General features: G+C 47.0%; 2 protein-coding genes across 2 annotated transcripts in view; one reads left to right on the top strand and one right to left on the bottom strand.

Moving 5' to 3' along the window:
- The first annotated feature begins 2,031 nt into the window (after positions 1–2,031).
- CCL17 (C-C motif chemokine ligand 17) lies at positions 2,032–5,308 on the top strand. Its single transcript, XM_010967297.3, has 3 exons — positions 2,032–2,750; positions 4,324–4,441; positions 5,052–5,308. The coding sequence occupies exons 1-3, from the start codon at positions 2,375–2,377 to the stop codon at positions 5,170–5,172; spliced, it is 615 nt and encodes a 204-aa protein (XP_010965599.3). The 5' UTR covers positions 2,032–2,374; the 3' UTR covers positions 5,173–5,308.
- A 9,549-nt stretch (positions 5,309–14,857) lies between these two features.
- The window catches only part of CIAPIN1 (cytokine induced apoptosis inhibitor 1), a 14,695-nt gene continuing 2,015 nt past the window's right edge, over positions 14,858–27,537 (bottom strand). Inside the window, exons 2-9 of the mRNA XM_010967296.3 lie at positions 24,883–25,064; positions 24,249–24,401; positions 22,777–22,853; positions 21,241–21,403; positions 19,554–19,627; positions 18,610–18,725; positions 15,658–15,739; positions 14,858–15,112 (exon numbers count right to left, since the gene is read on the bottom strand). Coding sequence (XP_010965598.1) covers positions 15,002–15,112; positions 15,658–15,739; positions 18,610–18,725; positions 19,554–19,627; positions 21,241–21,403; positions 22,777–22,853; positions 24,249–24,401; positions 24,883–25,039 — 933 coding nt within the window. The 5' untranslated portion in view covers positions 25,040–25,064 and the 3' untranslated portion in view covers positions 14,858–15,001. The remainder of the gene's footprint in view (positions 15,113–15,657; positions 15,740–18,609; positions 18,726–19,553; positions 19,628–21,240; positions 21,404–22,776; positions 22,854–24,248; positions 24,402–24,882; positions 25,065–27,537) is intronic.

The raw sequence follows: 27,537 nt of genomic DNA, 5'->3' as shown, positions 1-27,537 counted from the left end.
ACCCAGGAGGGGCTGCATCAGAGGAAACGTGCTCCCTCTGCCTCCTCCTAGGACCCGGGCCTCCCAGAGCAGCACTCCCCTGCCACTGTCTCCAGGCTAGAGCTTCCCTCTCCTCAGCCAGAGTCACTGAGGACACCAGCACTGTTTCCCCAGTCCGGCCCTGCCTTCTCTGACTCGGCAGGATAGGGGCTGCTGAGCAATCCTCTCTGGGGAGGGTGGAGGTTGCCCCCTCATCTTCAGGAAGCTGGCGCCAAATACGTGCACAGGCAGGAAGATCCCACTCCCCTCCCCTCCGCTCCAGTGCACGTGCCAGTGGAACCTGGCCAGAAATGCTAGGGGTGAAGAGCCCACCTGGGCTGTGGTTTGAGAAGTGGGCGGGGTTAGGGGTCTCTGACAGGTGATGTGACCCTAAAAGAAGCAGAGAAATGCTCATGTGAGGTTCACTAAGGGAGCACCCCATCTTTCTCAGATCTGCCATCTTGGTAGGGTCTCCTGGGTCCCTCTACAGGTAATGAAACAGGTCCAGAGAGGGTCTGTGAACTTCCTGAGGTCACACAGCAAGGCCATGACAGAGGATTCTGCCCACAGGGAGGTTCTGCCATGGACAGGGGGACCCCCTCCACCAGGAACTGAAGCTGCCCAGCCTCCCAAGGTGGCTCTGCGGAGGAGGAAGAGCACCTGACCTGTCCCTCTTTCCTTCCCATGATCTAGTCCAGTGTGATGATTTCCTTTCACAGATGAGCCGTGAGGGCTGATGACATTACAGTCTGAGGACTACTCCTGGGTTTCAACAAACAGTGCCTGATTTTGAACTGTACCACAAAGCTGCAGTAATCACAACAGTATGGTTTAGTACAAAAACAGAAAAATAGGTCAATAGAACAGAGAGTCCAGAAATAAACCCACACTTATTTGGGCAATTAATCGATGACGAAGGAGGTAAGAATATACAATGAGGAAAAGATGGCCCCTTCAATAAATAGTGTTGGGAAAACTGGACAGCTACGTGCAAAAGAATCAAACTGGGCTACTTTCTCACATCATGTACAAAAATAACTAAATAATTAAAGACTTAAATGTAAGACCTGAAATAATAAAACTCCTAGAAGAAAATACAGGTGGTAGACTCTTTGACACTGGTCTCAGTAATATTTTTTTTGGATATTTCTCCTCAGGTAAGGGAAACAAAAACAGAATTAAACAAATGGGACTATATCAAACTAAAAAGCTTTTGCCCAGCAAAGGAAACTGTCAATAAAACAAAAGGCAGCCTACCAAATGGGAGAAGATATTTGCAAATGATATATCTGATAAAGGATTAACACTCAAAACATACAAAGAACTCATACGACTCAACATCAAACAACAACAACAACAACAACAACAACAACAACAACAACAACAACAACAACAACAACAAACAGCCTGATTGAAAAAATGGGCAGAGGAACTGAATGGACATTTTTTCCCAAAGGAGACATACAGTTGGCCAACAGGCACATGAAAAGGTGGTCAACATCACTAATTACCAGGGAAATGCAATTCAAAACCACAATGAGATATCGCCTCACACCTCAGAATGGTTATTATCAAAAAGACAACAAATAACAAGTGTTGGCAAGGATATGGAGGAAAGGGAACCCTGGTGCACTGTTGGTGGGAATATATATTGGTGCAACCAGTATGAAAAATAGTATGGAGGTTCTTCAAAAATTAAAAATAGAACTACCATAGGATCCAGCAATTCCACTCCTGAGTATTTATCCAAAGAAAACAAAAACACTAATTCAAAGAGATATCTGCACCCCTATGTTCCCTGCAGCATTATTCATAAGAGCCAAGATATGAAAGTAACCTAAGTGCCCATCAACAGGTGACTGGATAAAGAAGATGTGGGAGATATATATATATATATATATATATATATATATATATATATATATATATATATATATATGCCATGGAATACTACTCAGCCCTAAAAAAGAAGAAAATCTTACCATTTGCAACAACATGGAAATACAAAGTGAAATGGTGATGCAAACCTGTCGGGCTCTGGTCTTCTGTGATCCAGGGCCCAGCTTGGGGAAGGACCTATAACTAAGGTTGTCTGGGCCCCAAGCCTTTCTCAGAAGGGGATGGAGTCCTCCTTGCAGAGAGATGCCCATGTGCCCATGCAGCCTGGCAACCCCTGAAAAGGCCTTCCAGCACCCTGAAGCTCCTCCGGACCATGGTGAAGCTGCCCCTCTTGGCCCCTGCCTGGCTGTACCCCTGCCCAGGGCACTGTCATGAAGGAGGCTCACCAGCCTCAGAGCAGGGATTCACCCAGTTTAGAATGGAGGCTTTCCAGTTCTGCTAATAGAGGAACCAAGAAATGTCCCCTATGAAAGGAGAAGTGTGTCACGGCCCCCTGACACACAGACCCCACCTCTGTCCCCAACTGAGTGCCCATTCTCTGGAAAGCCGCAAACATTCCAAGACTGGACTTCAGTTGAATCATTTCAAATTCTTCGAACTCCATGGGTCTAGGGAAGGATGTAGGGGCATGGGGGAGGTGACAGGAGGCGGGGCAGGATCCCCCAAGAGGTTAAATAGGTCACCTCCACACTTGGCTGTCAACCTGGTCTCCTCTGACTGGAGGGATTCACACATAGAGACCTTCTCCTGGGCTCTCGACATCATGACCTCCCTGAAGATGCTGTTCCTGGTCGTCCTCCTCCTGGGGGCTTCCCTGAAGGACACCCATGCAGGTGAGAGCAGAGAAGAGGCAGCAGGAGGAAGGGACACCGGGAGTGGATGGGCGGGGGTTCCGAGACCACAACAGCAACACGTGAATATTATTCCTACCCCCTGCTTATTCCTACAAAGATGTGAGAGGCTGGCAGCAAGAGGATTTTGAGGGAGGCATTCAAAGGAAAATAATGATGAGGAGGAGGGTGAGTGTGATGATGAGGATGGGGATAAAGTTGAGGATGAGGATGAGGATGAGGGTGATACTGAGGATGAGGATGACGTTGAGGATGAGGAGGCCCCAGGACCTGGGGCTCGGCTTCTGAGGAACAAAGCACTTGCATGTCTCACACTGCAACCTTTGTGAGGCAGTGACTGTGTCTGCGTTTCGATAGTGGAAAATAAACAATTCTCAAAAGTATTTGCTAGAGTCAGGTTTATTAATGGGGCTCATATACAAAGAGAGGATCAGTATAAAAGCAGGAGAACTGGTTCCCAGAGCAGGTGAAAAAGGTTTTATACTCAGTTGGGAAAGGGAGGCTGAAATAAGATTGCTACTTTCGGAACAAAGCTGGTTAGCGCTCTGCACGGGGATGCAGCCGCAGTCTTTGGGGTTATCTTAACGGGGTGACCGTCACAGTTGGCTGGAAGTTCACTCTCACTTCTGTAAAACACCAGGCCCAGTCAACTCTGAGTGAGTCGAACTGAGTTCCTCTCCCAAGGTGGTTAGAGGACACTCAGAGGCTTCTTAGAAATCGCTCTACCGTGATCTTAATTGAAGCCACACATCACTGGTTTGGCTGTTTGCAAGTGTTGGATATTTTTTCTTGTGCAAAGATGAGGAAATTGAGCCAAGGAAAAGTGTCTTCACATCTCGGGCCTCCGTTTTCTCATCTGTAAAACGGGGTAGTGACAGCACCTGTCTCCAGGAGGGCTGTGAGGACTGAATGAGGGCTGCAGGCAGAGGCTCAGCCCAGAGCCTGGCCCAGAGTCAGCGTTTGGTGATTCGGGGCTGGTATTTTGAGTATGAGCAACACAGGTACACACACATGCAGAGACACAAATACATACACACATATATGCACAGACTCCTCAAACACACACACATACACACAAGCACACGCAAACACACAATTGGCCCAGCAGCACACACAGAGACCTCACACACAAATGTATACACACACAAAGACACACACACAGACATGTGTACACAAACCCTCCCGAATACACACACAGATATGTGGACAAACATACAGAGTCCCTCAAGGTACACACAGAACCTCGTGCATACAAATGTGCACACATTGGCAAACACAGACCCACATATAGAGACACATGTGTAGACCCCTTACATACTCCCCACACACAAACACAATTCCAGACCCCCCACAAGGGACCTCCGAACAATACAGACACACACATGCAGAAACGCACACATGCACATGGACCCAGCCTGACACCACACACACACACACACACGTGCACATGCATGCAGACGTCCCTCCAGACAGATACACACGTGCAGACCCTCCACAGTCCCCTGCCCCCGTGCGGACACTCAGACGCAGCTGCTCCCACTTGCTTTCCCTGTAGCTCGAGGAGTCAACGTGGGCCGGGAGTGCTGCCTGGAGTACTTCAAAGGAGCCATTCCTCTCAAGAAGCTGGTGAGGTGGTACTGGACCTCAGTGGAGTGCCCCAGGGATGCCATCGTGTAAGTCTGTCCCCCACTCCTGTCCCCACCTCCCCGCCTCCACCGCCGCTCTTTGGAGCTGCGTGTGGCAGGAGGTGGACCCTGGGGCTCCCAGAATGGCCACTGAGGAGAGAAGAGGAGAGAGCCTTGACTCTTGACCCCCCTAGCCCTGCTCTTCAGGGCAGTTCCTGCACCTCCCCTCACAAGGCCCCAGAGGGCCCCAGGCTCTGAGGTCTAAGCTCTTCATTGATTTATGGGGGAAACTGAGGCCCTGAGAGGGATGAGACAGCCCCACACCACACGGGCAGTCAGCGGCCAGTGTGGTCACCTCCCCTTCCTGGGCTTGAGCCCCGAGCACCAGGCCCCTCCTGTGCACCGCTAGTTCCCAGGCTTGTTGAGGTGTGGGCATCCTGAGGTGGGGGGCCAGGCCTAGCAGGGACCCTGGGAGGGCCAGGGATCACTGAGGACAGAGCCCGATGCCCCAGAGCTGCCACTGCTGCCCTGTGTGACTGCAGGCAAGTTCCTGCCACGCTTGGGACTCAGGGTCCCTGTCAGCACAGGGCGAGGCTGGCCCGGGGCTCTGGCAGGCCTTCCTGCCCTGACCCCACCACGGCTCTCTCCCTCTGTGTAGGTTGGTGACTCGCCAGGGCAGATCCATCTGTTCGGACCCCAAGGATGCATGGGTGAAGAAGGCAGTCAGATATTTGCAAAACGCCGTGAAGCTGCGTGACCTCGTCACCCAGAAGTCATGATTCCTTCCTGTACCGCATGGAGACTTCCCGCCTCCTTGTTCACTGCTCCAACCCTGAGCTCCCCGGGTCCAAGGGAGGCCTGATGAGGACAAAGAGGCCCCTTGTCCCCTTGTCTGATTAAAGTCTTTCTCCCCCAGTCTGGGTCTGCGTGTTCTGTCTGCCCAGCCTGTCACCCGGGGAGCCCTAGAGAACATCTGGTCTTCCGTGTCCAGGTTGGAGAGGGAAACTGAGGCTCTGAGTGCAGACCACCTTCAGTGAAAGGAGGTCCTAGGAGAGAGGCCTGAGCAGGGGTGGCACTGAGGGGCCCGTGGGATGAGCAGGGCAAGGGCGACAAGAGGCCAGCAGGTCCTCCCCTCTGCTGTGCACAGGCAGGTAGGGGACCTGGGAAGGGCCGTCTGGATTCTCTCACATCTTGTCTGCCCCTGAAGTCCTCCCAGGCCAGCCCCATTCTCAACTGACTCCCCACCCTGCCCCCAAGGCAGAGCTGAAGACACACATTTGATCCAATTCCACAAATGTTTTCAGGACCCTTCAATGGGTGGGGTTCTATCAAGTGCTGGGTAGCTCCCTGAGGTGGGGGCTCCTGCAGCCCTTTTCCCATCTCGCCCACCTCTCAGCCCCCCACCCCTGACCTCTGCCACACAGCCACCCCCTGAGAATCACTGCAAGGCCCAGCTCCACCTGCACCCAGCTCCCTCTCCCGGCTCCAACTCCAGGCCAGCGCCCAGGGCCAGAGCTGCTCCCCTGCATGAGCCTCACCCCTGCTCCAGCTCATCCCCCTGCTCCCAGCGCCCATCTCCCATCCCTGTCAGGCCACTCCCCACATGGCCCCCTGGTTCCTGCTGACCTGAAGGCTGAGCAACACCTCCCAGCGTTGACATCCCACCCAGCCTCGGCCAAGCCAGACTCCAGGAAGCCGTCTCTGAGTACAGCTGCCCTCCGGATTCTCTCCTGCCCTGATCCCTCCAGCTCTGAGGGCCTCTAGGGCTGCCTGTGGGGGTTGTTCTCCCACTGATTCCTGTGTGTGTCTCTCGGGCCGGACTCCTCCACTAGGTTGGGAGCTCAGTGAGTGTCCCTGGGGATCCCACAGCCCACGTGCTCAGAAGGTTGGGGACCCGCAGGTTATGGACCCCCCACCCTCAAAGCCCTCTGTCCAGGCCCAGCTCAGGACTGGAACCATAAGGGAGTGGGAGGATGTTAGTCTTCAGATTCTAGTTCTGTCTCTCTCTCCTGACCAGCTGTGGGATTCTGGCTTCTCTCTCTGGGGCGAAGTCTGGGGCCAGGGGCAGTGGGTCCTCTCTTGGGATTCTGCGACCTGGGTTGCTTGCTTGGCGGGGCTGCAATTGGGAGAGTTATTTTCAGGTAAAGCTTACACCTCCTGTTACCCCCTTGTGGCCAGTTGTCTTATTGCAGGCCAGATGTCAGACCAAGTCCACTTTCCATGAGAAGCAACAACAGAAATAATAATAATCATAAGGCTGATGATGGTGATGAACTGTTGTCTCTGTGACCCCAGGGCCTCCTCAGCCACTGGTGGGCTTTTTCCCTGCCCTGGTCCCAAGAAGTATCCTTCAAACTGCCTCCAATCCAGAGTCCTTGGGGCAGCCCAGTCTGAATTCTTCGTGGAAAAATACTGTCTGGATCCACGGAGGGTGAGAAGTGGAGAAAAAAATGATCTCAAAATGGGGGGGAGGCAAGGAGGAGCCCTTGGGACAGCAAAGAAGAGCAAAGGCTGGGGCCCGGACCCCTCACCCTGCCAGAAAGACACTCAGAGAACAGGTATGTAATCCAATGCATTGCCAACTTTCCTTAAAAGAATCAAATCCTTTTTTATTTAGTGAAATCTTCCTCAGAGGCCCATATTGTGAACTCAGATAAATCGAGGACTGTGAGGAGGTAAGAGGTTACCAGCGGGCCCCTGAGAGTGACCTAGCAGGAGGGTGGCTTCAAGGTCCCTCAGCTGGGGAGAGGTGGATCCAGGACTGGCAACAAAATGGAGGATTTGGAATCCAAGTGTGTGATGGCAGGATCAGGGTGTAAGGTGGGTGGGACAAGATGCAGGAGACGGGACCAGCCACCATGTCCCCGTGGGAAGAAGCCATTTTAAGGAATCATGACTGGGAGACTTCCCATGACTGGCAACAGGGAGGTAGGAAGAAAGAGGACGGGGCAGAGACCAGAGAACAGTGGGGAGGGGCGCTGGCCTCTCATTGTTCCTTCTACCTGGAAAGTGCTTCCCTTGCTCCCTGTCCGAAATCCAGTCCCCCTTCAGAGCTCAGCTCAAATGCTGCCTCCCTCAGGAAGCCCTCCTTGGTCTCCTTGGTTGCAGTTGATGCCCCACTCTGTGTCCTCTGCCAGCCCTCTGCTTTTACCTCAGCTCAATCTTTGCCATACTTTGTCTCCTGTAATTACAGTTACTTGAGTGTTTGACTCACTGGTGAGCTCACTGGGGCAGATATTTTGGGTCAGGCAATTCAGTACTTCCTGACTCACTATAAGGGGGGAGGAGTGCTTTGTGCATAGTGGAAATTTGATTTATATATTTTCATCAGCAAGCTCCCAGGTGAATTCCATGAGGAGCACGTTAAAAAAGAGAAACTCCAGGAGGAGTAGTGCCCTGATTTAGCCCTCCTTAAAGCCCAGCATTGCAGTGGAATTTAGACTTGTGTTGCTCTCCAGTTGCCCACAAGAGGGCACTCCAGCCCCCAATAAAGATTGAGATTGATGTGTTGGTCCATGGGGCCCTGGCCTCAGCTCTGTCCCCCAGGGCTGAGGTCACCACATCTGATTGTAGCTGCCCAGGGCCTTAGGCCAGGGTGTCTGCGGCTGGCCAGCCCTTCTCCTGAGGGAGCAGAGGCTACACCCTCAGGGCTTAGTGAGAAGGAAAACCACTGCTGGGATTTGCAGGGCTACTAAATCCAGATGCACCGTGGGCAGTGTTAGCGCTGCGCCTGGACTGTTCTCACTGTGATTTCTTACAGCCTGTATTTGCTATTTGGCATCCACTCATCACAAGTTGCATCTCCCCTGTGATCCAGCTTTCGAAGGCACAGAAAAATCACATTGCAAACTCTCCAACCAATCCCGAGTCCACTAGCCATCTCCTTTATATACCTCACTCCCCGAACCATTGTTGCCCCAAATCACCCAGGGCCAGGTACCAGACAATGAGCAACAGCACCCACGCCTCGGAGCCCACCGGAATGACTCCCACTGGCCAGTCCTCAAGTCGTTGCCCTGCCCCGCCTTGCTGTCCCCACGAAACCCCAGTCAGGGCTGTGTCTTTCGGCTCACTTCTCCTCCTGCCCTGCGTGGTGTGGCATGGCCCCTACTCCTGGGAAATGTAAGTAATAAATTCTTCTTTAATGGCATTGAGCTCTCCATGTCATCAGTCACCTACATACATTTAAATCCTGCAGGTACATTTTAACAGATGGGGGTCAGGATCCTGTTCTGTCTTATGTCTTTGCTCTGGGCCCTTGACACAGTTGCTTCCTCTTCTTGTTTCTCCATGAGATGCTGAAATCAGACCCTTCTCTAATCTGTTTCAAGATGTAGCCAATCAAGAGAATGAGGCTCAGTCTGCTGCTGTTCTGACTCTGACATTGCCCTTAGGGGGAATCAGAGTCTACAAAAACCTGCAGTTTCCTCATACTTGAACCGCCATGACCCCTTCTCCAAAGCCATCACGCACACTGCAGGGATGAGACACCCAGACAAACAAAGGAGCCAGGATCTTGTTGAGAAGTGAGCCTTGAAAGGACATTTCAGAGCAATGGACACCAAAGGGAGAAACAGCCCAAGTGTCCATCAATGGACAGATGGATAAATAAATAGTGTATATTCACACAATGGAATATTATTCCGCCATAGATAGGAGTGGAGGACTGGTACTTGCTACAATATGGGTGGACTTTGAACACAAGCTGAGAGAAGCCAGACACAAAATGTCACATATTGTATGATTCTATTTACATGAAATGCCCGGAACAGGCAGATCAGTGGTCACCAGAGGCAGGGGCAGAGGGGAATGATGAAAATGTTTGGAATTGGAGACAAGTGGTGGTTGCACATCATTGTGAAGGTACTACATGGCACAGAATTATTCATTTTAAAACTGTTAGTTTTATGCAAATTTCACCATAAAAGACAGACATATTTCATACAAACTCTTGTCTGCAGAGTAACAGTATAAAAGCAGGCATGGGTGTGACACACGACCTCCGGAGGGGGAAACACCCCTGAGGAGGACAGGGAGAGGAGAGGGACAGCTGTGACACTTCCCATATTATACAGAGTGATCGGAATCAAAATACAGCCTACCTGATTGTCTGTCGTATTATACCTGTAGTTCTCTGTATCTGAAATCAGTCGTCATGTAAAAGAAAAAATGCTTAATTAATCGTGAAAAAAGAAAAAAGAGGGAAGGGAGGGAAGAAGGGAGGGGCTTCTGAGCACTTCTGAGCCCAGCTGAGTCTAAATGCAGCTTCCAGTTCATCACAGGGCTTTGCAGAGGGATGGTGAGGACCAGTCCATGAGGTGACCACCCGAAAGTGACAACAGAAGGTGAGGTCTGAGGCCACCAAGGGCAGAGTGGAGCGTTCGGTCCCTGCTGTCCAGCAAGGGGGAAAGAGCTGTGCACAGAGCCGCTCTGTCCCTTCCCTGCAAGTCTTTCACTGTGCCGTGACAGCAAGGAAGCAAAGAAAGACTGAGGGAATGGACAGAACACAAACAAGCACAAACCAGAAACTTCTCTGGACTCACAGAAGTGTTCAAGGCACTCATTTACAGGTAGCATCACACATCTTCACGGTGCAGGAACTAAAGCCCGAACACCGCCCCTTGGTGATGCACACACAGCCCTCCTTCCGCAGGTACGGATTCTGGGACTGGACATGCTGTCCGACAAAACTATTATGCTTCCTGGTGAGTGTTCTGTATCACTTTTTCCATCAATCTACGTATCAACTACTGCTTCTTTTCTTGAAAATGTCTTGAGTTGTGACTTTAAGTAATTATTCTGATTCCTTAACGGTGTTTCTTCTATCTTCTGTGCTTTATCATTTTCCCCCTGATTCTTTTTCCCTCTTTATTCTCATTTCATTTGGGTTAGTTTGATGAAATCCTGTCCCTGGGTTGAGCCCTGTCCATTCTTCCTAGTGCTGTTTCCAGTACTGACTCTGCCAGGGATGTTACTGTTTTTCACCTCTTGCCTCTGCTCTGCCATTTCATGTTTCCATCACAGATCTTTCTCTCTCTCTGCCTTATTCATCATTTCCTTGTGCTTTGGCATTATATTTTATACATTTGTGTAATTTGTAGTAAAAATTTTGATCACAGACAATATTTATGTGCTCTGTGTCAATGTTCTCTGTTGCTTCTGTATTTGTTGTTGTTGTTGTTGTTGTTATTATTATTATTAATCTGTGTTGGTTTCAGTTTTATAATTTTGAATACGATTTTAACTAAGCCAAATATTTCCTGGAGGTTCATGTCAGGGAGGCACAGAACTTTGTTCCAGGTTAATAGGCATTTTCCTTAAGACCCAGAGTTTTATATGTGGGTTTTCCTAGTTTTTTTTTTTAATGAAATTTGTTATCAATACAAAATATATAATGTATATGTAAGGTATACAAACCAATAAAAAATAAACACCTGTATACTCACCAGCCAACTTAAAAAACAGAGCCTTCCTGCTGCTCCGTGTCCCCATGTCCCCCTCCCTGTCGCCATCCTCCTATCTCCAGAGCCACCTGTGTTCCTGAATTGTGTGTCTGTCATTCTCCTTGGTTTGTTTGTCACACGTGTGTATGTACATGATATGTGTGTGTATGCGTATATCCCTAACAATGTATTGATGCAGCTTGGGTGTTTTTAAACTTGAACTTTATGTAAAGGTGACGTGTTTCATACACATGATCTTCTGTAACCTGCTCTTGTGGCTCCGCGTTTTGTGAGATTCTTCCACGCTGATGTGCAGCTACAGCTCATCACTTTTCCCTCTGTGACGACACGACTCCTTCACCCATCCTCTTGTTAATGGCCGCTTGGATTATTTCCAGGTTCTTGATATTATGAAAAGTGCTGCTTTGAACATTTGTAAGTTTGTCTTCCAGTGCATGTGTAGAATTTCTCTAGGGCAGTGGTCCTCAACCCTGGAGGCACTAACCTGGGACTGCTTTGCCAAAATGCTTACAGCCTACAGCCCTATTCCAAACGATTGACTTAAGGGGTCTTTGGAAAGGAAGGGTCCCAGGCATTGGTGCTTTTGTTGTTTTGGGGGAAGATATCCAGGTGATTCTAATAAAGGCTAGGGTTGAAACTGGCACTAGGGGGGTAATTGTGAACCAATCCCACCAGCCTTGTGCAAGGGTTCCCACCTGGCCACGCCCTCATCAGTACTAACAGCTCCACGTGTCCCCGCCCCCGCACTACCAGCCCGAGGCTGTAGGATGATCACAAAGCCACACCTCTCTCATGCTCAATGACTGGAGAGCTTCCTGCATGCGAGGTGCTCGGTGGGATGCTTCCTTCAGCCCTGCTGCTGCCTGTCCCCTCGGACCCCCTGCTACAACATGGTCAGGGGCTTGATCTCGCAACTCAAGAGGAGTCCTCAGCCCCTAGCAGGTTTGTGGCCTCATTGTTCTCTCCCTCCCACACTCCAGCTCTAAAGCCCCCGCTTGCGGACGCCTTCCGACTATCTTGTGGTTGCATTTGGGCTGTGTCCTAACCCCAAGGAAGGTGTGGTTTGCCCAGCTGCCCACACCAGTCGGTGCTTTGGAGTGATTTCAGAGAAAGGGGGACGTCCCAGCTGTTTGTTGACAGGTTTTGGCAAAGGCTTCAGAGAGTTGACCAAAAAATTCAGATTCCCCAGCCCTACCCAGGTCTCCTGACAGAATGTCTGAGTACCTTGAAAGGCTCTCAGTTGACCAGTGGTGGCAGGTCCCTGTCTCTGTCTCACCTAGTGGCCTCAAATGTAAGTTGAGGTTGCATTCAGTGCTGAGACTGTGGTTAGCTCCAAAACCTCCCTTCAGAGCTTCTATCTTCCAAAGTCACTGGGTGTGGGGACCAGTGTCCCTCCCGCATGGCCTCACTGTGCTGAGTTGCTGGCTGGCCAGGCCACTCTGCAGCCTGCTGGCCCCAACTCCAAGCTGGCTGGCCTCCCTCTGACCCTCATGTGGGATGATCCAGCAGCTGCCAGAATGGCGCCCTTAACTCTGCCAGGTGCAGCAGATAGGAGGTAGCATCACCCGTTTTGCCAGCAGCAGCAGGGACGCAGATCAAGAACCAGGCCAGCAAAAGCTCGTGGCATTTTCCCAGGTCTCTGCTAAACCCAGCCCAGGGAGCTCTTTGGCTCAGGATCTCCTGTACTCAACCTGCAGGTAGAGATTTTCGTCCTTCACCTTAGCAACTGAAGCAGAAGCAACTAAGTGTCCTTCACCAACACACACACCCCCTGCAGCTGGACTCAGTAAATATCTGTTAATGTTAAACCTAGTCCAGGGCTGGACCTGTTTCCTATTGCTGTGTAACAAATTATCCCAAATCTAGTGGCTTAACACCACATACACTTATCTCTGATTTCGAGGGTCAGGAGTCCAGGCGCAGAGGCTGGGACCCACCAGGCTGCATCTCATCTGGAGCCTGGGTCCTCTTCCAAGCTCTCATGGTTGTTCAGTTCAGATTTCTGTTCTCGTGTCATTATGGGGCTGAGGGCCCATTTTCTCTTTGATGGTCAGGAGGGTCTGCTCTTGGGTCCCAGAGGTTGCTTGCAGTTCCTTGCCTGTGGACCTCACAACACGGCCACTCAAGGCCAGCAAGAGAACCTTGGTCTCCAGTCCTTTAAAGGATCAACTGATTAGGTCAGGCCCACTCAGAATAATCTCCCTTTTAGCTGACAGTCCATGAAGGACTTTTTTTTCTTATTATTTTGTTGATGTATGTTATGGGTGTACAGTATAGTGATTCACAATGTTTCAAGGTTATACTCCATTTATAGTTATTATAAAATACTGGCTATATACACCCTGTATTGTACAATATATCCTCATGGCTTATTTTATACCTAATTTTATACCTCCCTCCCCTGTATTTCCCCTCCCCACTGGTAATCACTAGTTTGTTCTGTCTGTATCTTTGTTATATTTACTAGTTTGTTCTATTTTTTTAAATTCCACATATAAGTGGTATCATACAGTACTTGTCTTTGCCTTATTTCACTTAGCATAATACCCTCCATGTCCATCCATGTTGCTGTAAATGGCACTTTCATTTTTATGGCCAAGTAATATTCCATTGTGTGCATATGTGTGTGTGTGTGTGTGTACACATATACACACTATCTTTATTCCTTCATCTGTTGATGGACACTTTGGTTGCTTCCTTATCTTGACAATTGTAAATAATGCTGCTATGAACACTGGGGTACAGGTATCTTTTTGAATTAGTTTTTTTTTTTTGTTTTCCTTGGATATATACCCAGGAATGGAATAGCTGAATCCTATGGTAGCTCTACTTTTGTTTTTTTTGAGAAACCTCCTTACTGTTTTCCAGTGTCTGCACCAATTTACATTCCTGCCAACAGTGTAAAGGGTTCCATGAGGGACTTGATGCCTGCAAATCCCTTCATACCTGCCACACAGTGTAATCTAATAATAGTAGTGATGTCCCATCCCACTCACAGGTCCTGCTCAAACTCAAGAGCAGGGGATTACCTAAGGGCATGGGGGCATTGTGGGGGTCATCTCAGAACTCAGCCCACCACAGGGGCTTTGGAGTCAAACTAGAAGTTAGCCACATCCATAACTAAAATCCACCAGCAGAGACTAGGATAAGCAAAAGCAAACTTAGAGAATGAAGTCAAGTTTCAAGGACAAACACCAATGAACACTTTTCTTTATTGTTAAAACAGAAAAACCCAGGTCTCTTAAAGCCACACCATCTCACTATTTGGCAAGGTCAATTCCAAATCTGTGTGGGTGGGTAGCAAGGACAACGAAGGGTCTCCTGCTCAGAGATACACTGTTGGTTCAAATTTGTCCTGCTTCTCTCTGAATACTCAGTAACTTGGACTATTCTAAAGCAGACAGAGCGAGGCCCTGATCTGTAAGTGCGGGACTGGCCCCATTTGGTATGACACGAAGTCTCTCCAAAAAAGAGTTTTGTTGTCCCAGGTGAGCTTGGATGGCTGTGTCAGACAACACACACACAGAGACATATCCCTTCTTCACAGTGAATATGAGTTAAGTACACAAGTTTAATACCTGGAGATGAACAGGAAGGAAAGGACAACAGGACACATACAACACAGTAAAACGGGGAGGGGGCAGAGGGACACCGGATATCATCACAGCAACCAGTGAGTGATTCCCTTGGTGCCCTGAGAGGTCACAAGACAATTGCCTCAGGTCACCAGAACGGCAGGGTGAATAAACTATCAACTCTGGAAGGTAAGCCGTGGCACTACTGCGGAGCTCAAATAGGGGCGAGTCCCTCTCGGTCACAGAGTTAATATTTAAGGGCGCCGGGCTTGGAGAATGTACGGTCAGCATTTTGACAGCAGGAGAGGGACCTCTTTGGACGTGCTCTGTCTGCCTAACACTGGGTGAAGAAGGCCCCTGCTCCAGGTAATGGGGCCCCAGGACCCCGTGGTCTTGATCTGTAAGCACTGCACACCACTGCGCCCCAGCCGGCCCCACTCTGTACTGAGCACCCTCCCCGCAAACGGACATCAGACAGAGTGAGGAAATCCAGAGGAGATGGGGGGAACCACAGTGGTGGGGTTCAGGGGCAGGAGTGGCCGAGGGCACAGGTCCCAGGCCGGCCCCTCCTAGGCGTCGTGGAGGCCGCTGTTGCTCAGAAGCACCTTCTCCCCGGGTCTGAAGGCTGGCATCCCAAGGTAGGGGCAGCTGGCACAGCGGAAAGCATCGCCCAGGTAGCACTGTTGGGAGAGAGAAGAGACCACTGTAGAGGGAAGCGGAAGGTCAGAGATACAGGCCAGGAGAAAGGGAGCCCAAGTTTCATAACACAGCCACCGCAGCCTGAGGAAAACGTCCGGATGCATTTGAAGGCCCAGCTGAGATCCAAATACTAAGAGTTTCTAAGACCTCTGGTTTCATGAGAAACAGGGGTCTAAGAGAGAGAAGTTCCTCAGGAGGCCCCATTTCTACATTCTCAGCAGTTCAAGTCACAGCCACAGTCAGCCAAATGGCTGAGAAGCAGCGGGCCCGGCAGGAAGCAGAAAGAAAGGGGCCAAAACTAAGAAATGACAAGCGCTGCCACGGCGGGAGCGCGTGGCCCACTCGCGGGCGGCCCCTCCTCCCCGCCGCTCCCCGCAGCACCTACAGACGCACGCTCACTGCTCACCTTTCACTAAGCTCTGTGGGCAGTACGTTCCCTAGAGCTGGAGCTGGCCTGAGTTTAGTCAGGACGATGCCCAGCACCACTGGGCTTTCGTGGATACCGAGTACTCATCCGGACACTTACGTTTCCACAAGCAGACTTGGGTTGGGAGCTCATCTGGTCCCTTGACTTCTCTTTTTCCAGTTCTTCTGCGAGGCCACAGGTGCTGGGGGAAAGTCAGAGGCTGATGAGTGAGATTTGCACCACCCAGAAACCCCAAATCCTTGACAGCGCCAAAATGTGCTACACGACTTCCCTCTTTATACGGGTGTCATAACCCAAATGCCTGCGAGGCCAGGCAGGTAAGATGAACATGTGAGGCTGTTCAGGGAGACAGGAGAGTGTTGGGAATGGGGGAACCAGAGGGCAGGTGCCCTGTCCACAAAGGGCAGGCACTACTCAGCCTTGGCTGATTCATGCTGTGGGGAAAAGCAGACCTAGCGACCCCATATTTTCCAATGTTAGAAACAGAAAAAATGTTTTGGATGTTTACTTGAAATCTCCTGACTTGTCAGCGCTGAAACTTCCACATTAAAAAAAAAATACTGTAGCTCACAGTGAAAAAAAAAGTGACAATGAATATATGTATGTTCATGTATAACTGAAAAATTGTGCTCTACACTGGAATTTGACACAACATTGTAAAATGACTATAACTCAATAAAAAAAGTTTAAATAAATAACAATCTTGATTTTTTAAAAAATTTTAAAAAATTAAAAATTAAAAATAAATGCAAAGCTAAAAAAAAAATTCTGATGATTAAACAAGGCTGCACACCACCAGTTAACTTTTAACACCCTTTCCATCCACTTATAAAACTGTAACAATTCTAACACCAAGTTTTCTTGGTTAAGAGGACAGACTGCATACATACATCTAATTTCACTTCTCTCAAAATGCCATCAAAATTTCAGTAAAGACAAACCACAGAAGCAGGGACTACAGGTGAAGAGACAACAGCAGTACAGTGTCGGAGCCTGTAAAGCAGACGGAGGAGGGAGCGGTGACAGGACAGACTGAGGACGCGAAGCCCCACGCCGGCAGTGAGGAACACTGAGTGTCCACCCACGTCCCAGCCTGAAACCCCACACGGCACCAGAAGTAGCAGCACTAGCAAGACCCTTCTCTGAGCAACCAAAGGGCAGACCCAAAGATAATGACTTTGGGGTTCTCCCCCAAAAGGCCCCCCCAGGATTCTTTCACTGAAGTGCAGTCAACAAAGCCCACCTGTAAGCTCAGAGACCCCAGTGAGCCTTCTGTCGTCCATTCCTCATCATGAAGACAACCAAGGGTTACCAGGCATCTTAAGAAAGCTCTAACAGCAAAGTCAGAGACCAAACTAAAAGAAAAAAGCAAGTCGGAAGAAACAAGCCCTATGCAGAGGGGGAAAATGGAAAGAAGTATCACTGTTCTTAAGAGGAAAAAAACCATGCCCACAAAATAAAAACAGGATGCTATATTTTAAAAATGCCAAAACCAAAAAAGAAATCTTAAAAATTAAAAACATAATAGTAGAAATAATCAACAGAGGTTTTGGAGGATAAATTTGCAGAAAATTTCCCAGAAAGTAAGGTATAAGGAAAATGTGAAAGAAAAGAAAATTACAGGACCAATCAGAGATCCAACAGCTGAGAACCAGGTTAAAGAAAGGGAAAAGAGAGAAGACAAAAATCAATACAAAATTAAAGATTATCTCCCAGGACTATGGACACATGTTTCTAGAAAGAAAAGATGCATTGAGTAGCTGGTGCAAAGGATGGAAAAGATCCCTACACAAGATATGTTATTACAAAATGATACCAGGATAGAAAAGGTTCTACAAACTTTCAAAAATGGAAAAAGAGGTCTTACAGAAAGGATCAAAAAACAGAATGGCCTCGGGTATCTCATCACAATCACTGGAAAAAAGATGACAGAACTGTCTTGAAAATTATTCTCAACCTAGATTTCTGTACCCCAATTACCAATGACTTACGAGAATAGAAAAAAGGCATTTTTGGACACACACAGTCTAAAAAGACAAAAAACAAAATTTGGACCTCTCAGGTAGCCTTGCTTAAAAAATGACTGGAGAATTCCTCCACCAAAACAAAAGAGAAAACCAAGAAAAAAGCAGCAATGGGAACAAGAAACAGAAAGGCTAGCATCAGACAGAGAGAAGGGACTCCTCAGGACAGTGAACGGGGTCCCAAGACATCAGCTCTGCTTCACACAGCCCCGTGTGTGCCCCGGGGCAGGGGTGCAAGAGACACTTGACCCAGACGGTTGAAGCCTGCCACTGGCTGCGACTGCCATCATTCTAAGAGCTCATCCAGATAATGACCTTGGGTTATCTCCACTGTGTGCTAATGACATTCAACTTTCCCTTCCACGCCCTGATGGTCACCTGAGGACACACTTCATGCAACAGAAGTACTCAGCTTCGAGCTGCTCCTGAAACTGAGCTTAGAGCAGGACACAGCCGGCACTCCACTCCCTCCGACCACACTTCTGCTGCCCGGCCAGTCACTGCGTCACAGGGGTTCTAGCCGTAGTGCTCTTGGTTTCCCAGAACTCACCCCTGACTCCCTGCTGACCTCCCTGCGAGGGCCTCTTGTAGATTCCCAAAGAAGCCCAGACCAAAGACCCTGGTGAGCATTTACAGATATGGAGTGTTGACCTTTCCTGGCTTAGTCAGGTCTGGGCTTCACAACTCAATAACAAATTGTTTGGAGACTCACATATAGATGGTAAACTATATTAAAAAAAAAAAAATCCAGGAAAGATGAGCACAAACTTAGGAGAATGATGACCTCCTGAGGGGAGAGGGAGCGAGCACAGGTGACTTCCAAGGTACTAGTGATGCTTCCGATTTTTAACCTACGTGATCAGTAAACGGGTGATCATTTTACTGTTCTTTAAAATGTACTGGTTTAGCATACTCTTCTATACACTTTACAATAAAACATGTTTCAGTAATTTTAAAGTTTGTGATTCCTTGAGAATCAGAAGCCACTGGAAGCAGCGTGGCAGCCTCTGCTCAGCCCAGTGCTTACCAGTTCTTGCAGGCCTTCCGCTTTTTCCCTTCCCCACAGGAAGCAGCCCGCAAGGATGCTGGGTCTGGCTTCTTCAAATCTTCGGGATCCAGCAGTTCATCTGAGTCAATGAGATCCTGGAGAGCATTTGAAGCCATTAGTGACATGGTCATGGTTTCTGCTGATGAACAACTTAAGTGGTCACAAGCCACAGCAGTCTACCCATCTATGTGAAGAAGGCATCCCCAAAAGACCTGGGGTCAGCCACCTGCCCCAGCTGACCGCATGGGGAAGGAACTATGTGAACAGAAGGTGTACTGGGTTGTGAGGGGACTGGGAACTCACTTACGATGTGCAGAGAACAGGTGTGTAGAGTGGGGGTGGGAGGGAGGACGAAGCATAAAGAGACAAGTGTTATATTTATTTGAATATATGAAGGGCTGTTGTATGAGATAAGGGGATAAAATATTTTCTACATAGTCCCAGAGAAAAAGGCAAATAATAATACATACATTTGTGCAATTCTTTGATAAATGTGTGGACAATCGATCTGTAAGCTCTACGTGGGCACAAACCATCACCTATTTTGCTTACCACTATCTCTTCAAGAGTTGCAGAAATGAACTTTATTATAGACAATGCTAATCTAAGATGGAAAAGTATAACTTTTAAGACAGTGAGTGTTCAGTGACTTGTCCAGACAAAGGAGCCAAAATATATTTTAGCTGACAAACTCTTTTCAGATTCTCACACGCCCAAGAGTCTAATATATCACATGAAGTGAGAACAAGAAAATCTGTTGGGGAAAGATGCTGAAAAAGAAATTTAAAATGCCACTAATATGGAGTTTCCTTCTCAATCAAAAATGCCAGTGACAAGCACAACCACAATGCTGGGCTGTAAATATCTTCAGACCTCCAGGCCCAGAGGGGCCACTCTGAACTACGACCACAGTAGCCACTCACCACGCTCTCATCCTCCATGTCATTGGCCGAGAGGGTCCAGAGCTTGACAGCTGCAGGGTCCACAGCAGGCTTCCCTGAGTCAAACCAGTAAAAGAAAATGAGTTCCATAAAAGCAGCCAGAAACAAGCTCCCAGCACACGTAAGTGCCTTCTACTAAGACTCTGTGCAGGGAACACACTGGGCTGGGAGTCAGAAGGCTTGGGTGCAAGGCCCAGTTCTACCACTTACAGAGGCACGACCGGGACCCACCACCTTATGGTAACAAAAGCTATCATTTGTTAAGCACTTGCTTTGTGCCAGACTCTATGTTAAGCATTTTACAAACATTATCTAGTTTAGTCCTGCCAACAACCTTATGAGGTAATCATTTGTTGTCCTAATTTTATAAATGAGGTAACAGGTTTAGATACTTAGGCCAGTTACACACAGCCACAAATACAGGTGCTGTCTAATGCTTTTCACTCCCACTCCTTATCTTTGCTTTCTCCTCCTTATCTTAGTTTCCATCCCTACAACATGAGGCAAGTAGTATTCCCTATTATCTATTGCAGGAGATTTTAAGATTAAATAAGAAAGTGTGCCAAAAAGCATCATCAAAAGCAAAGCTTTGGCCTCATGTAAACCTTGTAGAGCTGATGGTGACAGTGTAACAACAAATTAAACCTCACACCTCCTGATTCTCTGTCCGGGCCAGAGGAAGGCAGGGAAGAGCCTGTAAGAGCTGAGACCACAGGTTCTGTGTGGGCTGGTCCTCGGATGGGTCTTGGGGGGGAGCGCACCCCCTGGTGGTCACTGTCACAACTAGATGCTCAGACCTTCCCCCAGGGCAAACTGCTCATCTAAGCTGCTACTACCTGTTCTGGACTATGAATCAAAGATCAGGATGCCAGAGGATTTCTTAAAGATTTGGGCTGGGGGGAGTGTATAGCTCAAGTGGTAGAGGCATGCTTAGCATGCATGAGGTCCTGGGTTCAATCCCCAGTACCTCCATTAAAATATAATGATAAATAAATAAATCTAATAACCACCCCCACCAAAAATAGATAAATAAAATAAAGTTGTAATCTTTCAAAAAAAAAAAAAGATTTGGGCTGGACAGTCAAAACAGAGCAGTGTAAATATACCAGTAAATTTCTGCACACCTCACAGCTGGGACAATTTTTCTCATCTCAGGCATTAAAAAACAGCAGTAGGAAGGGCGAGAGTGGTGGTAAAGGGCGGGGTGCAATTTTCTGAACAGAAGATTTATTTTATAAGCGTCTTAAGATTCTCAAAGAAAGAAAAGCTGACTTCAGTGGCACAGAGAACAGGGAAGAGGAACAGGGCACTCTTATCTGCCGTGCAGCCACCGTGATGTCTTTTGAGGGTAAACTTCATAATTCTGGGGCCTGGGAAGACTTCATTAGCTGATGAAGCTAAGGGACTCAGGCCTCTAGAATCTGGAGGCCTCAGTGTCCTCTGGTGCAGAAGGGGCCGAACCAAATAATATCTATGTGTCATTTCAGTTTGGGATCCAAATATGCCTGGGATGATAGTACATAAGCATTCTTCCACTTGGAAATGAGAGAAATTAAGGAAGGGACTGGTCCTCTAAAGATATCACCACCTCCCTCAGATCTTTGGCTCAATTTCTAACTTGGCCTTCCAGGACCACTGGGACACAGCAATGCCCCCAGGACAGACTTACCTGAAGACTTCTTGGCAATAGAAAGCTTAAGTTGACTAGAAGAACCCACTTCAAAGTTGGGCTTTTTGCCTGTGATCTGCACAGACAGCAGGCTGTCACTGTGGTAACCCAGGTGTTCCTGGACAGACTGAATCTCCTCAGGGCTCAAGGACTCACGCTGCAGCTGGAATTCAAGACATCAAAGAATGAGGCCACACTCCTTCTACAAAATGATGTTGTACTATGTCCCCTTTCCAGGCATCACTGCAGGTCTTATATTCAGTTTCTCACTGATAAGGACCCCAGAGTGCAACTTTTGTCCACATGTTTATATTGAGCCTACCCCTTGGAAAGTTTCAAAGTATTATCAAACATCTGACTATTAGGTACAAGGCACTGTGCTAGTCACTGTGGGGGTTGCAATGATTATTATGAAGATGAATCAGACATGTTGAATAGGATCAAAGCCTGTAGCAGGGAAGCATTCCCACAACAAAAAGTAGAGAAAAAGAACCACAGGGGGAGAGCAATGCTTTTCATGGTTCTTATGAAGAAGCAGTAGACAGTAAAGGGAGGAAAAAAGGTGGCGGTGCCACCTCTATGCCAACAATTATGAAATGGTTAAATAAATCACAGTCCATCTATCACACTGAGTGTTGTTCCATCGTTAATAAGAAAGTGGGGTGGATAAACGTCGAGGATATCTGAAGGTGGGGGAAAAAGCTAGGGACTGAACAACGTATACCTGTGACCTTATTTACAGGGAAAAATGTGTACACACACACACACACACACAGTGCACACTTGTGAATACATAAGAAGTCTGAACAGCCACACCAGAAAATGTACTGGTGGAGAAGAGAAGCGTAAGCAAGGCCTGGAATGTCACTTTACATTTTATATTCTTTAGTCTAAATTGAGCTTTTGTGAACGTCCCATATTTTAGAATAAACAATGGAAGGCCTTTAACTAAAAAGAAGAATAAGGGCAGGCATAAAGAAACTTAAGGCCCTAGGTCATGCGGCCAATCAGCGGTATAACAGCTCTCCTGGTACAACAACCACCCCACCCCCCAGCACACAAGAAAATTCCAACGTCAAGGAACAACACAGAACCATAAATACCTCTATTTAATGTTAATATTTGTATTGAACTGTCAGAAATGGACTTCCGCCTCCAACCTACTCCAGCCTCCCACCAAAAGTCTGAGGAAGGTCCAGGTGGGTGCCCTTCACTTGGGCCTAAGCTTGGTGTCCATTAAGAGACACGTCGCTCTCACCCCGCCTCAGCGGTCTCCACTAGTACCAACGCCCCAACCCACGCGGGCCCAAGCTGAGTCTCTCTGAAGATCAGTTTCAGAGGTCTCGTCCTTTGAGGCATCACGTATCTCACATGTGGAGCAATTCCCAACCTATTTCCTAATCTAAGCCGTACTGATCCCCTCACCTCAGGGCTGTTATTTCCCCTTGATTCTCCCTGGATCATCTGACAGAGAGATACTGTGTTTAGTCACCCAGGGTTTAAATTCCCAGCAAAGAAAGCCATCTACAAACATACCTCTTTTACTTCCACAAGACCAGAGAGAGTCAGGGCTGAACAGAGCTTAGGTGCCGTCTTCACTTTGCTATTGTTAACTGCCAAGAGGAAAAAACCCCAGTGAAAAGCTATAGAGGTCAAGTCAAGGAAAACAACAAAAGATCTATCCTATTTGGGTCAGCAGGCATTAAAACAATAATAAGTTATTCTGCTCCATGTGTATATGCTTTAGAGGTAACACTGTAATTGGACAACCCCTTTCGGTTGTTCAAAGTGCTCTAATGGATGCTCCTAAATTGTTCTATGATAACTCCATTTATTATTTCTTCTCACTCTCTGCTCCTTGGAAATACCTAACCTTGCAGGGGTTGTTGGATAATGACTGAGAAAGAGGCTTGGAAAGTGTACAGCATGCAATTATTCTCTCTATGGTTCTGACAGACACTGTTTGGTCACCCAAGGTTTACATCCCAGCGTAGAAGACTGTATCTGCTATGCACATCATGAGCTTGTATTTCCACATGAACACCTTGATACATTTCAAGATACTTTCATTTCTATTCTCTTTGATGAAATAAGGCATCACATTTTGAAGGAAAGTCTAATAAAAAATGCTAAACTTTTAGAACTGAATGATTCTGACAGCTTCACCACTGAGCAAAAAAGGTTTTTATTTCTTGATTTTACCTTTAGTTTCCTGTGAATCAATAATTACCCCATCACTCTCAGACTTTCAGTCACTATTTTCTAACTTTTCAGTTGGAAATAACTATGGATGCACAGTAAGTTAAAAAAAAAAATTTCAGGGAGGTTTCGAGGACCCTTCACCTTGTCTCCCCATGGTAATATCTCACACAACTATTGTACAATATGAAGACCAGGAAATTGTCATTGACAGTCCTCAGAGCTTATCCAGATCTCACCAGTTTTACATACACTTTTTTGTGCATGTGTGTAGTTTTCATCACCACAAGGAACCCCCCTACTACTCCCTTAAAAGCCTCATGCACCCCATCCCTCCCATTCCTAACCCCCGACGACCAACCTTCTCTATCACTATAACTCTATCATTTCAAGAACGTTCGATGGATGGAATCATAGAGCATATAAATTTTTGAGATTAGATTTCTTTCACTCAGCATGATTCCCTTGAGATTGATCCAAGTTGTTGCATATGTCAATGATTTGTTCCTTTTTTCCTGCAGCATAGTTTTCCATGGTATGGACGTACCACAGTTTAACCATTCACCTGTTAAAGAAGCCAGCCATTTTCAGGAGGGCAGTTTCCTTCTATTTCACTACCTAATGGGTCAAAGATCACAATTTCTTCAGATATGTTGGTTCAGAGTTTTATAATAATTTATCCCTAAGGATAAGATTCAGTATAGAATAGTAATCTCCAAGTGATACTTCCTGTTCAGAGAGATGCAATAAATAACACCTAAAGATTCAACCCTGTTAAACTCTAGTCTTTCAAGTGAAGATTTCCTTACCTGCAGCTGTCTCTACTGGCTCTTTCAAAAAAAGACAGCCACCAGGCCGAAGGATCCGGGCCATCTCAGCCAAAATCTCAGCATTGTGCAGAGTGGTGCTTCCAGGAATTACACCCGACAAAATAATGTCAAAGCTAGATTCTTTGTGGGCAGCTGAAAAGAAGGAAGACTCGAATCAGCAATCATCTGGGCCCCAGAAGCAATCTCCCAATCCCTTTCAAGCCCCTACAAAGACCACATGCCTGGCCCTATGGAATAAACACCTACCTGTTCAGCAAATGCTGCTATACCACCACCACCAGCAAGAGGGGCAAGGACCCTGCTGCCCTGCTCTCCTTCAGTTTTACTCATTTTGTATCCTTTTATATGCTCAGGGGAAAAAGTCAAAAAGGAAGCTGAACACAGAGCAAGCTTTTGTAAAAATGTGGACTATCTAGTAAGAAATAAGAACTTACTCATACAAATCATCAACAACACTCCTGAGTCCACTGAATCTCAACTGAAAAATAACAGAGTGACCGGCCACTACTATCATATGCCACCCAAAACAAAAGCCCACTATGAAAGAAGGACAGAAGCACAGCACTCCCATCAAAACCGCCTGCCCTGGAAGATGACCCGGGGAGGTACTTACACTGCACCAGCTGGTTGATGTTTTCCACAGACACTCGGCCCTCATCGCCAGTCAACTCTTGAAGCTTATCCACCAGATCCTTCAGAGCTTCCACTGAGGATGACTTATCCCAGACCACTGCTACAAACTGGCCAGCTGAGATCCCAAAATCTGCCATTCCTGCAGGGCTGCAGACCTAAACACTGTGGGTCAAAGGAGAGTCAAGACTGGGCTGAGACAAAAGTGCAATTTAATCCATGGGGTAAACCAGATATGATTAGAATTGCAACCTAGAATTCTGACCTCCTACCAGGGAATGGTGACCACATCAGACAATTTTACTGTAGATACCAGAGTCTGAATAAATAAACCATCCCTAGGTTTCATAATCCCGACATTCCCAAATATGGCAGATGCCTTCCTTATTGAGAATTTTGACTTGGAGTCAAGTAAGGAGGTTGAAGTCACAAAGATTATTTCCTCTTTGATATAAGACAACTCAGCTTGAACATGATATAAAACACACAGGAATTAATTAGGCAGAAGTATGACTCAGCAAGGGAGCCAAATAAATTGGCTGACATAACCCAACCACAAGCTCAGTGCTTCTTTAAAAAGAGAAAACATTTAAATGTGGCAAATTGAATAATGATATTTTCCCACTTATCAAAATATTAAAATTCAATTCCATCAAACCTGCAGTGATCAATAGTATCTACTATGTTTTTCTTAACAATTAATATTTAGCCAGACTGTTTAAAACATTTTACATACATTACCTCAACTGAACCTTAGAACAACCTTAAACTAGATATTATTCCCATTTTACAGTCAGGAAACTGAGGCTGTTGACTTTGCCCACGTCATACAATAGTAAGTGTTGTGAGGATAAGGTAAGAGCTAGGATTTGAATCCAAGTCCCTATGACTGTAAAACCCATGCTTTCGATCTATGGAAACTTCCTCCCATGGGTCAGCTTTCTCTTTCACCTGATACTCGGACAAGTGTAGAATGTCCTCACGGTGCAATCAGGTCACACTACTTGGGTCCCCCTTTCTTTCTTAAACATTAATGTCACCAGGTCTCCGACTTAAGACAGCTCTACCAAATGACATGAAGACAGAAGCTGTGGGAGAGGGGTCCAGCAGGGATCGGTCTTATGCTGAGCACTTCTGTCTTCTGCAGGGGTGGCAAACTCAGTGACAATTCTGCCATCACAGGATACTCTGGGACTAAGTCTGAGCCAGGCACACAGTCTTCCTTTTTTAAAAATGTTCACTTCAAATGATAGGCTCCTCAGCCTACAAAACATGCCGAGGTTAGCCAATCATCCTTAAATACTATAGTAGTTTGATTTTGTTGCTCATTTCCTAAAAGAGTTACTAAGGGTTTTATTTTCTAGAACAAAATAAAAACTCCTGTCTTCTGGATTCAAGTGCTCCATAATCTGGCTCCATCTGTATCCCCCCACTTCCCTAAAGTGAATTGATCCCACCCTGTTCTATGAAAAATCTTTGCCTTTTCACCCTATCATGCCTTTTATCTGGTTCCTTCCTTGTGGAATGCCCACTCTTTGTTATTCTGACTTGACTGCAAGTTGCAATAAAAGGATGCACAGTGTTATCAGACAAACAGGATTCCTTAGTCAGTGAACTGTGGTTTTTAAATCCCTAAAAAGCACACAATCGAGAACCGAAACTTTCAAGCTTTTAACTGTCACATTATGTTGAGGAAGAACTCTTGCAAATCTTTAAAGTGAGCAACTTGGGATCAATCTAACATTTAAGAACCAGCTGGGGAACACAGGAATATGGATTGCTGGGCATTATGTTATAAGAAATATATGACTTGCTTCCAGAATGATGTTGGAACAGGGTCTCCCTTGGGACAACAGAAAGAGATCAGTTCCCTGCATACTGGTAACTACTAAACCTGGTGCTGTACTCACAAAAAAAAATCCTCATGAAAGAACTGAGGGGCCAAAGGCTACTCTTTAGCTTGAGAAAAACAAAAAGCCAGGTGTCTGGACCTTTTCAGCAACCTTAACACAGGGAGAGTTTCATAGAACACAGGTTTCAAATACAGATGAACCACAGTTCTGTCTACCACTAGATTTTCCATTTGTTAGCTACATGACCATGGGTCAATGATTAGCTTCTCTCTTTTCTCATTGACAAAGTAGGGAAAATAATCTTATATTTTGCAAGGCTGCTGTAAGAAGTAAATGAGAAGATAAAAATATGCAAAAGCCAGGGAAGGGTATAGCTCAAAGGGTAGAGCGCATGCCTAGCATGTCCTGGGTTCAATCCTCAGCCCCTCCATTGAAAAAAAAAAAAAAAGAATAATAAATAAATAGACCTAATGACTTCCCCCCACAGAAAAAAAAATGCAAAAGCACTCAGCAGGGCCTGGTACACAGGGCTCAATAAAATAATGTTCTCAGAGAACTCTGAGCCTCTGCTTCTCAGTGGCCACTTTATCTGCCTTTGCTTCAAACAGTCCTATAAAATCTTGTTCTTCCTCCTCAGCCATACCTGCTGGGAGGACTCCCTAGGGAGAGATGTGAAGCTTCTTTTCCTTTGTTAAAATTACACAATATAAGAGCTGAACTTTATGACGTCTTATACAGTACTCCAGTGGGATTGTGTCAGTAAATTAGAAGAATGGAAAATGCTT

The sequence above is a fragment of the Camelus bactrianus genome, chromosome 9, assembly GCF_048773025.1.
Source record: "Camelus bactrianus isolate YW-2024 breed Bactrian camel chromosome 9, ASM4877302v1, whole genome shotgun sequence".
NCBI lineage: Eukaryota > Metazoa > Chordata > Mammalia > Artiodactyla > Camelidae > Camelus > Camelus bactrianus.
Note: the sequence above shows the minus strand (reverse complement) of the source record. Positions and strands in the feature narration are given on the sequence as shown.

Coding starts and splice junctions, on each gene's coding strand:
- CCL17 (XM_010967297.3), top strand. CDS start 2,375: ATGTCCCCTATGAAAGGAGAAGTGTGTCACGGCCCCCTGACACACAGA. Junction 2,751..4,323: donor CCTGAAGGACACCCATGCAG/GTGAGAGCAGAG, acceptor CTTTCCCTGTAG/CTCGAGGAGTCAACGTGGGC. Junction 4,442..5,051: donor TGCCCCAGGGATGCCATCGT/GTAAGTCTGTCC, acceptor CCCTCTGTGTAG/GTTGGTGACTCGCCAGGGCA.